The sequence below is a fragment of the Lipotes vexillifer genome, unplaced genomic scaffold, assembly GCF_000442215.2.
Source record: "Lipotes vexillifer unplaced genomic scaffold, Lipotes_vexillifer_v1.1 scaffold402, whole genome shotgun sequence".
In the NCBI taxonomy this organism is placed as follows: domain Eukaryota; kingdom Metazoa; phylum Chordata; class Mammalia; order Artiodactyla; family Lipotidae; genus Lipotes; species Lipotes vexillifer.
Genome location: NW_006798409.1, coordinates 3080545 through 3092096, shown reverse-complemented (window position 1 = coordinate 3092096; position 11552 = coordinate 3080545). Strand labels below are relative to the sequence as shown.

Here is an 11552-nt window from a genome sequence, read left to right as displayed (position 1 = left end):
TGTAGCTTTCCTGCAAGTGTGCCTCACCTGGCTCTTACTGACATCTTAGCTGGCCCACCTAATACTGTAGCAGCCTTAGGAGGGTGCACTGTAGACAGCTACTCTCTTTCCTGTCTTACCCATCTCCACAGGGAATGAGTGAATCCAGGTAGCACACCACATCCGAAAGCCTGGTGCTCTGTTCTTCTAGGAAGAGGTAGAGGAACAGTAAGATAAAACCAAAAAAGGACAAAACTCGAAATGAAGCTATTTAAATTACTGTTGTAATTTACAGGCTTCCTTTATTTGAGTTCTTTGTGAAGGTGGTACAGTTCTGACTTACATAAGTATTCTGTTCTGTACAGTTACAGCATACTTGTAGTTTGCTAGTTTTTTAATATGTCTCGTTTGATCCTTGCAGCAGCCCTATGAGCTAGGCAGAAAAAGTAGAACTTTTTAATCTTCATTTTGAATACAGGGAAGTTTAAGTTTGTTTGAACAAGTTACTCAGGAAGTGAAGGAACAAGAACTATATTCTTTGTGCTCTGCCACACAGATGTAAGGTTTTTGAAAATTATTTCATGCCTTATGATTTCTGTGTTGTTTGTTTTGTATGTAATGTTCTTTACTGACGAAACATTCTTTCTTTTAAAGACCTGAAAATCACCTTCTTTATGGTAACCGAGCTCTTTGTTTTCTTCGCACTGGACAATTTAGGTAAGTTGGTTAGAGTGCCTAATCACTGAATTGTTAGGCTAAATACCGATCTTGGAGAAGTATTTCTGTTTTGCAGTTACGCAAGAAAATTCTTCAGTAGTTCTTCGGCAGAAATAGTTAAATGCTTAGAAGAGAGCTCTTTAGGCTTTATATGTAAAAACAACAGTGACAGAAACAGCTATTCTGATTGAGTGGATAACATGCTATGCATTATTTTAAGCACTTCATATAGGTTATTTAATTCTCACGACACATTTAATAGATAATTATTCTCCACATTTTACATTTGGGCAAACTCATACCATTAGTAATTAGTAATTGTGAATTTGGTTCTACCCTGCCCCATTTTTTTTCAAGCTATGATGCAGTGACGCCAAGATTTGAACACAGATCTTATCTGATGATGTCAAAGTCTGTGTTTATAACACCTATAATATATTACCTTCTTTTGCTCTATTAACTAATCTGTATAGTTCTGGAAGAATTTTTGCTGTATTTGTTTCCTCTATCTTGTTATGAAAAAAGTAAATATCCTTTTGAAGGAAGTGAAGTGAAGGAAAAGAAATTTAATGGTTTAACTCTGGGAGTGAAATCATAATTAATTCTTAGTTCCTCATTTTCAACTAAGCTTTTATTTATTCGTTGAGAAAGATTGTTGACACTGTACCATGATTTTACTGTCTCAGTTTAAAATTTTTAGGACTTAAATATTAAGCATTAATGTTGAGCAGTGTAGATGACAGTTATATTTAACTGTGTCCTACCTTATTGTAAGAATACATCCACTCAATAGAAAAATATTAAAAACAAAAACTAAAAAACCAAGTTAGAACCTGGGATCCTTAGAATAAAGCTGCATAGGCATAAGGTCCTGCTTAGTGATTGGTTATAATTCATATTTGCATCTGACCTGTTGCCCAAAATAAAAAGAGAATACCCGACAAGTTACATAATTCTCACTGACCCTGAAGAAAGAGGACACCAGTTGCTCAGGTGAACCTGTTTTCCTGGTGTTTAGTTCTGGAAGAAGTTTCTTACATGGCTTACAAGTAATATGAACTGAGTGGTGGAGTAGAGAAGAACCTCAGCAGCATTCCTGTTCAAAGGAAAAATCTCCCTGAGAGTGCAGTTTTGGGTTTCATAAATAATTATTTTCATTAAGTTTTCTCATGAAAGCAGAGAATATGATATCAGTTGTTGCTCAGGGAAACCACTTACGTTGGGAGGTGGGAGTGGGGACTATAGTATATTCCAAGTATGAAGCTTTTAAAAATAACCTGTATGTTTTTCTTTCATTATAAACAGAACACTTTCTCATGGTAGAAAATTTGGAAAATACAAGAGTTTAAAAAGAAGAAAATAAAATCACCACCTCGGAGAATACCGCTGTATTAACGTTATGCAGCTTTTAGATGGCTTAAGCCGTGGATAAACCGAGGCTATCTAGTCTAGAGGAATGGATGGGCTTGACACAGTCTTCCGTCTATACCACTGTCCTCAACTGGTTCTAACAAGAAATGAGCTGCAAATGTCTTTAGATTATTGCCTCTGGCTAGGTCCAGAATTGCAGATATCCTCACTGTTTGAAGGTCAATCTGTATGCTTTCAAGATGAATAGGTTGGGCAACTTGGCTAGCCTCTTGTGAAAATCGAGGCACCTATCTGAAACCTTGACTGGGTGGAAAGTCATCCCCTCTGCATAGGGGATCGCTGGGAGCTGAGAGGCAAACCAGGGGTTTCTGCCCTCTTTCGTGAGTGTTGAATGCTAGACACTCAAGCAGGATCCTGCTAAAACTCTGCTGTGAAGGAGGTGCATCAAAGTAGAAGTATAGAAGCCAGGTAGCCTGGTGAGGTCAAGGTCAAGAGCAGGGTTGTGCATCCATCTTTGTACCTCTTTCCTGCCGGTCTAGGTTTGTGATTCAGCACCAATGAAGTTTTCGTTAGAGGCAGGTCAGCAGCATTTCCTTATTAGGCAATCACCAATATGTGCTGGATGCTTATTTAATGGCAGAAGCATTATGCCACATTGGTTTTACTGTTGTTTCCCACCTCATTCATTGTTTATATGACTTGCTCAGTAATGTAGGGATAATGTTTTCCGAACCTGCAGTACACATAACTCCTGACCAAGTGAGTAGTTGATATGACTTGAGAAAAGAACATGTTGCCAGTGATTCAGACGTACCATTGACTCAGGAGGACCCATGCCATTTAGCTGGGTTACCAAGATTGAGATATTTTGAAGCTCTCACTTCTGAGGGTTGGTAGGTCCGTTATGGGAATCTGGCTGAGCAGCTGCAGGAACAGCTGAGGGTAAAGCATCCGACCTCCCTGGCACTCTTCTGAGCATTCTGCATGTATTAACTCATAAAACCCTCACTACCCCGTGAGGTAGGTGCTGCTCTATCGTTATAGACGAGGAACCTGAGACCTGGCGAGGTCAAGCAGTGTCCTCAGACACTAGGTGGGTGTGATGGAGCCAGAATTTGAACCCAGGCAGCCTGGATGCAGAGTCTCTACTATTAATCACCATAAGGTGATGATAGAATCAAACGGCAATGTGAAAGTTGAAAAAAATTAAAATAATGGTCTAAATAGTCAATAAACATGATTGTCCTTACAGGATGTGCAGATTAAAAACTGTGAGTCTCTCTTTCGTACCCATCAGATTGGCAAAAATTTAAAAACCTCATAACACCAAGTGTTTGAGAGGATGTGGAACAAAGGAAACTTTCATACTCGGCTGGAGAAAAGTGTAAATTGTTGCAATCACTGTGGAGAGCCCTTTGGCAAGGTGAAGATGTGTGTACTCTGCCGCCCGCTTCTGGGCTACCCAAGAAGATGTGTACGAGCCTTCATTAGAGCGTTGTTTTTAAGAGTAAAGAAATGGAAACAACCTAAAAGTCCATCAGTAGGGGAATGGATAAAATGAATTATGGTATATTCATACAATGGAATTCTGTGCAGCAGTTAAAATGAATGCAATGTTGAGTGAAAAAGCAAGTTGCAGAATGATTTGTACGGTATGATGCCATTTATATGATGTTTTAAAATGTGCAAAATGATATGCATATCCATAATTAATACATAGTATGTATTAACAATGTTTTTAAAGTGCATGGGCATGTTAAACACCAGGGGAGTGGCTATCTCTATGGGGGGAGGGAGGGAGGGAGGGAAAAGGATTGCGGCTGGGAAAGATGGTTCACAGTGGGTGTCAGCTGTAACAGACCTCTGCAAAAAGATCTGAAGTAAATATGGCAAAATGTTAAGGTCTTGCTAAGCCGGTACATGGGTGTTGATTATCTTAATGTTATTCTCTGTACTTTTATGTATATTTGATAACAAAGTAACACAAAGTGTAATTTAAAATGCACATAAGATGAAAAAAGGAAAAAACACCAAACATTAAGGATAAAATAAGTGGAAGGAAATCTTGAAAGGAGAGAAATAGAAGTATTTTAAGACCAATGGTTGGGAACCTGAGGTGAAGTATGTGTGGGGAAAATGCTCCACTTAGAAATGGTCAGAGAGTGGTGGAGGTTTTAATGCCGAATAGCCCCACTTGTAATAGCCTATACTTGTAAGTCTGGCCACCCTTGGGTGGGTATAGGGGAGGCCTGGAGTCAGAAAGAACCCTTACCACTCTCCAGAGGTGTGCACCTCCAGGTCAGCAGATGTTGCCCTGGGGAAGCACATGGAATGGGGTTGGGCTTGGGGGGGCTGGTGGAAATATGGTCCCTCCTGCCACTGCTGCTCCCTACTGAATCCTTCAAGCTGAGGAATGCATGCAGTGTATCCCAGAATGCCTGGCTGGGGTGACGTGTCCTTTTTATTCTGATCTTCTGTAAGTTCACTTTTTAAGTACAGTTTGAGAGTTAGAGGGCATTTTAGAGTGATGGTTTTAATTGAAGTAATCAGAAATTTTCAGGTTAGAGGGGAATCTAGAAAAAGCAATTAGGCATCTATAGCGTCTATAGTTACAATGATTTTGCAAGGTGTATGATTAGGCTTACTGTTTAATTCATTCTTGTGGGACTCGTGTGAAAATTTGAATTCTTTGGTGGGATGGGATAAATTGTGTAATGGGAAATGTAATTGGAAAAGGGGAAAGCCTTGGATTTTTTTAAAAAGTTACTTTGGAAAATGATGGAATTTTATTATTTATTTATTTATTTTTGGCTGCATTGGGTCTTCATTGCTGCACGCGGGCCCTCCCTTGTTGCGATGAGCGGGGGCTACTCCTCGTTGCGGTGCGCAGGCCTCCCATTGCGATGGCCTCTCCCGCCGCGTAGCACGGCCTCCAGGCAGGCAGGCCCCAGCAGTTGTGGCACTGAGGCTCAGGAGCTATGGTGCATGGGCTTAGTTGCTCCGCGGCATGTGGGATCCTCCCGGACCAGGGCTGGAACCTGTGTTCCCTGAGTCAGCAGGCAGACTCTCAACCACTGTGCCACCAGGGAAGCCCCAAACGATGGAATTTTAAAACTTGATATTTAACTATCTATATCTATATAGATAGTTAAATATATATCTCTATATAAAGTCTATATATGATATTCCCTGTTAGCTCCCAACTTGTGATTAATAGCAGGTGAATAGACTTTAAATGATGTGCGTGTGTGTGTGCTTCTGAATTTCTCTGAGGCCCGAGGTGTAATCAAGTCAATTGTATGTTTCTGTGAGAATTTCAAAAATCTTAGTGTATGTGGGGAGCTTTAGTGTACGTGTTGGTTGGTGAATTATTCCTCACTCTATTCTCTTACTTGTGCTGTCTCTTTATTTTGCTTAAAAGCTGCTGAATTTGCTTTTTTTTTTTTTTGCGGTACGTGGGCCTCTCACGGTTGTGGCCTCTCCCGTTGCGGAGCACAGGCTCCGGACACGCAGGCTCAGCGGCCATGGCTCACGGGCCCAGCCGCCCTGCGGCATGTGGGATCTTCCCAGACCAGGGCACGAACCTGTGTCCCCTGCATCGGCAGGCAGACTCTCAACCACTGCGCCACCAGGGAAGCCCGCTGAATTTCCTTTTGAAGGAAAGAGTTCGTTTTTCAGTCTTCTTTGGGGTGCATCCCCTTTTTAAAAAGCAGTAACAAATGCACATCGTAAAAAGTTGAGTACTAAAGGATAAGCTGAAAACTCTTGCCCAGCTGAGACCCCTGCCCTAATTCCTTTCTTTTAGATCTTTGTGTATTTCCATGATACTGCTATTTCATGACTATACTAGCACTTATTACATTGAACCAAATGAAGTTGCTTTTATAAATCAGAATAAGGCATTTTGTTTGGTTCAGTGTAATGTATATGTCCTTTTTTTTTTTAACATGGGTAAGAGCATATTATACACCCTGTTGTATGTCTTGCTGCTTTTAATGTTTAAATCTTGGAGTTGTTGCATATCAGTGAATATAGAGATCTACCCTAGTTTTTATTCATGGCTGCATAGTATTTTACTCAGTGAAATAGCTTTTATTAGAATATAGCTTATTTCCAGTTTTAAAAATTATATACAGGAATATCCTTTTACTTACATTCTACATTCAGATGCAAGTATATATATGTGTAGGATAAATTCCTGATAAAAATTTATTTTACTTGGATGAAAGAGTATATGTAATTTTAATTCCAGACACTAACTTTTGATTTAAAATGTATGTGTTTATTCAGTCAGTGGTTAATAGTCACTGCATATTTGACAGTAACTGACATTACATCTGAATCCTGCTTTTGTTGTTTTCATCATAAGATGGAGAACCTTGGGGAGTAATATTGTTACTTCTTTGTGGTCTGGTCAGGCCCTGAAAGTGATGATTTACAATAGGGGGAGAAGTAATTCTTTTGTGGTATTCAAAGTTCTTACATACTTATATGTTGTGGTTTGAGAGAGTCAGTTAATGGCATCTCCTTCCCCTCCCAAGTCCAGAATTAGCTAAGAGATGGAAGCAGAAGACAATTGGTGATGCAGTCTCGCCTCCATTACTAATACAGTTGTTGGAGAACCGGGCCTTAAGACTGATAGCCAAGTGACTTATTATTAGTTCACCCATGTCACAGACAGAACCAGGTAACAGGGGCCCTTGTGAACTTTAAGCTTGGAGGAAAAGGGAATCTGGTGTTATGTTGCTGTTTAAGATAAGGTCCAAAGAAAGAAAAAGAAGAGGCTAAGCCCCATATGATTGATGCCTCTCCCCCACCATTAGATAAGTTATTATTCCCTCGGGGAAAAGTTAGTGAGGTTTAGGGAGAGGAGAGAGCTCACTAGTGATTAATCTAGCAAATCCACATGGAAGCTAGAGGAGGGGGAAATAAGTGTTTTTTCATAACATAATTTAGGGCAAAATGTAACATATTGTATGTGAGGAACTAGATAGGGGTAGGGACTGGAGAAATACACTTTCCCATGTAACATGTAATAAATTGGAGCATCTGTGCTAGAGCTCTGTTTCTTACCCTCTGTTCAGTACACTTACTACTGGGTTGCATCTCGGGGGTTTTCCTGTTTTCATAGATGTATTGTGCAGGGTATTGCTGCTGCTAAAGTCAGGCCTGCCCTCCAGAGTGTTTGGACCCTGGGCTACAGTGACTTGGATGAGCAGTAACACGGCGTAATTTACTTTGCCCAGTTTGCTTTCATAGACGAATGTGGTCAAATGCTAGTAAATACGAAAATGTTAATATACATTTATATATTAATAAATATACTTAAAACGTGATTATAATTATAATAGCAGTATAACATTATATATTATAGGTATTATAGTATTGTTTATTATAATAAATAACATTAAACACTAGTATGTTAGAAATGAGCAAAAACAGACATAGTCCCTGTGTTCTAGACAGTGGACCAGCAGTGTGGGAAGGAGCACGTTGCATTCCAATTTTAGTTTATGTTCTGCCGAAGCGAGCACAGCATGTTGCGTTCATGGAATTGCTAGTGTGTCTGAATACAGAGAAGGACGGGGAGAGGTTGTCAGGGGCTAGACCAAGGAGGGTTTTGTAGGCTACAGTCCAAGTTCTGATTGAATTAATTGGGCACTGGGCTTTTAGAAGCCCCCCAGGTAGTACTAATGTGCAGCCAGGTTTGAGACCCACTAGTCTAGAGAGGACAGGGTCGAGATTAGAAGAGGAAGTAGGACCGAGCTTTGAGGGGCACAAACAGTGGCCAATTAGAGAAGGATGAACCTGCACGGGAGACTTTTACGAGGTGGCCAGAGAGGTAGGAGGAAAGTAAGTGTGGGATCATGGAAGCAAGTGAAAGAGTAGCCAGCACTGCCTGTTGCCGAGAAGCCATTTGGAATTTGGATTTAGTTCTATGGATCTCTTTTACCATAGGGAGAGCAGTCAGTGGGAAGCTTGGAACAGATGCTGGGCTGGAGTGGGTTGAGAAATGAGGGTGAGGAAATGGAGCCAGCTAGCCTAGGCAGCCATTAAAGGTGTTCTGGGAGAGAGGCAGTGAGGAACAGAAGAGGTTTGCCGTTGCATTAAGATGTTTTTTGGCTGCAAATAGCAGAAGTCTCTTATTCAGCTGGTTTAAATGGTGAAGAAAACTTAGCTTATTCAAGAGTTCCAGAAGAAGGTGATTCTAAGGTTGTGTGTTTATGTCATCAAAGACCTAGGTTTTTTTTTTTCCAGCCTCACTGTATGACTTGGACCTCAAGCTGCCCCCTCAGGATGGCAGGATGGCTACTGTAATTCAGATACCACACTGGATGTTACAGCCTCCAGCAGAAGGATGACTGTTGTAATCTTCGAAACTAAAACCTTAGTACATACACTGAGAAATGTCCAGTTCATAAGTGTATAGGTTGAGTTTTCAGAAACCAAACGACCATAACTAGCACCCAGATCACAACCCCAGTAACCCAGAAGTCACCCTTGTTCCTCCTCCTGTCACTACCCACTTCCTCCCCCCAGGATGACTCCTGTCCTGACTTCTGACACCATAGGTTAGTTTTGCCTGCTTTTGTGCAATATAAACAGAATCATGTGGTATGTGCTCTTTTATGTCTGGTTTTCAGCATTGTGTTTGAGATCCATATTGTTGCATGTAGTTGTAAAGTGTTCATCTATTGCATGAATATACCACATTTTATCCATTCTCTTGTTGATGGGCATTTGGGTAGTTTCTAGTACTTGACTTAGATAGTGTCATTGTGAACACATGTCTTCATTTCTGTTAAGTATATAATGAAGGAGTGGCACTGCTGGGACAGGAGGGTGTGCTTATGTTCAGCTGTAGCACACTGAACATAAGCACACCCGTGGTTGTATCGTTTTACACTCCTGCCAGCAGCATATGAGAGTTTTAGTTCCACATCCTCACTAACACTTCTTTTGTGTCATTTCATTTAGACATTCTGCTGGGTGTGTAGTGATACAGTGCCGTGATTTTAATTTGCATTTCCTTAAGTTGACTTAGGAGATTTAAGTTGAACATTTTTCACATGCTTATTGACCGTTCAGATATTCTCTTTTGTGAAGTGCCTGTTTGAATCTTCAGTCTTTTGCTATTTTTTTTTTCTTTTGAGTGGAATGTCTTATTCATTAGTAGGAGGTTTTTTTAACGAATTCTGGATATGAGTCATTGGTCAAGTATACGTGTTACAAATACCTCTGACCCTCTGTTGCCTTTTTGCTCTTTATGTTTTCTTTTCGCAAGTAGTAATTTTAATACAGTACAATTGATCCATTTTTTCCTTTGTGGTAAGCGCTTTCTGTGTTCTGATTATAATCTTTGCCTACCCTACAAAATGTTCTTTGTTCTTCTAAAAGCTTGATTTTTTAACTTTGGTATTTAAATCTATTGTTCATTTGGAGTTGGTTTTTGTATTTTGTATGAGGTAGGGTTCAAGGTTCATATGAATGTCCAGTTGACCCAGCCCCATTTTTTTTCCTTCTTTTTCTTTTTTTTCTTGGGCCCAAGACCGCCCCCTATGCCAGGGCCAGCCTTGGTGGGGCTGCTATCCCAGGGCAAGCGAGCGGGGCTCCCACTGCAGCCCTGCCTCTGAGGGACCAGGCCAGAATAGGGCCCTCCCCACACCCCGACTCCCACACCAGGCTCCTAGGAGAGCCTGTGAGTGGGGATCAGTCCGCTTCTCACCTCTCTGCAATCCTGGCGTTACCTGCAGCTAATTCTGCTTTCCAGAATCCCCTACTCTGAGCTCCCACCACAGTGAACCCACCTCCTCAAACCTGCCCGTCTGTTGCTTCTTGGGCTGCTTTTCTGGAGCCCCCTCCCCTGGGTCTGGTCCTCTCCCCCAGTACTGCCTCTGGCCCTGAGGCTTGCAAAGCCAGCTCTGATGAGACAGCTTTCCTGCCCCAAATCCGTCAGCATTGCCCTTGGAGACCGACAGGCCTCTGCCCTCGCCTCCAGCCCTCGCAGGTCCTCAGGCCCCCAACCCAGGAACCCTTCCCATCCCTGCCCCCTCCTCTCTTTACCTCTGTGGCCTCCGCTGTCACCCCCTCCCCTCTGCTTGCTTGCCCCACTTTTGGCCCCAGACCCTGTGCACTGTCTGTCCCCTCTACCTGGGACACTCTTCCCTGGCATCACAGGGCTCCCTCCCTCCCTTTATTTGAGTTTCAGCACAAATATCACCTCCTTCTAGAAGCCTGCCCTGACCCTTCTTCCTGAAAATTCACTCTCTCCACCCCAGTAGTCTTCATGTGGCTTAGAAATCACTTAGTTATTTGTTCCCATATTGTCTTGTCTCCCCATTAGAATATCAGTCCCAAGAGGGCAGGGCCGTGTCCAGCTTGTCCACATTGTGTCCATAACACAGTGCCCGGCGTGTAGTAGATGCACAAGAAGTGGGTGGATGGATGGAGGAGGGAGAGGGGAGGGGGAGGGGAGGAAGAAGCCTTTTTAGCTTCTCCACTTGCTCACAGCCCCCCCACCCTCTTTGTGCTGCTGCCTCTGCTCTGCCTCTGGCATGTAGATGTGGAGGACACATTTATTCATTCATCCATTCACTCATTCTTTGAACGTATAGCCAGTGAGCATCTGTACATAGCAGGCTCTGCACTAGTTGAAGGGGTACCAAAGAGACCCCCTTCAGCCGACCCAGCCCCATTTTTTAAGAGTATGTTTTCTCCGTGCACTGCAGTGTCATCTTTGTCGTATAGATCAGGTGACTATGTGTAAGGATCTGTTTCTGATTTCTATATTCTATTCTGTTTGTTAGACCATCTATCTTTAGATAGCTTTTTATTTTTTATTAAAAGAAATGTATATTTGGCCTTTTAGTAGGTATTGCTATCTGGTAGGGTAAGTTACCTAGTTTTGTTCTTTGTAATCTTTTTATTTATTTATTTTTTTGTAATCTCTTTTTAAGAGTGATAAGTCCCTTCAGGTTTGGGTCACATGACTACCCCTAAACCTGTCAATGGAAAAGAGAGTAGATTGCCATGATTGGTTTAAACTAATAAGGAATTATCTCTAAATCTTGTAGTAGTGAGGTAGAGCCTCATGATGGAAGTCTAGTAATCAGGTAGAGGAGGGGATAGCTGCTGGGTAGATTACCAACAGTGTTTGCTTAGGGTTTAAGATTTATTTTTTTATTTGCTTTTTAAAGATGAGAGAGATCTGAGCATATTAAAAGTTGATAGGAAGCTGCACAACAATGTGAATGTACTTAATGCCACTGAACTTTACATTTGAAATGGTTCAAATGGTAAATTGTATGTTATGTACATTTCACCACGATAAAAAAAAATTGATGGGGTACATTCTTGAGAAGGAATGGGTAATTTTACAGGTGAGAGAAGGGATAATTGATATTGTAAGGATGGATAGTTATATGGCACAAGTGGAGAAATTGGCCATATAAGGAAGAAGACACTTTTTTTTTTTTTTTTTTTTT

General features: G+C 41.5%; 1 protein-coding gene across 1 annotated transcript in view; it reads left to right on the top strand.

Moving 5' to 3' along the window:
• Positions 1-11552, top strand: part of TTC3 (tetratricopeptide repeat domain 3) — a 140983-nt gene that overhangs the window by 20075 nt on the left and 109356 nt on the right. Inside the window, exon 11 of the mRNA XM_007470490.1 lies at positions 634-696. Within this exon, the coding sequence (XP_007470552.1) occupies positions 634-696 (63 nt within the window). The remainder of the gene's footprint in view (positions 1-633; positions 697-11552) is intronic.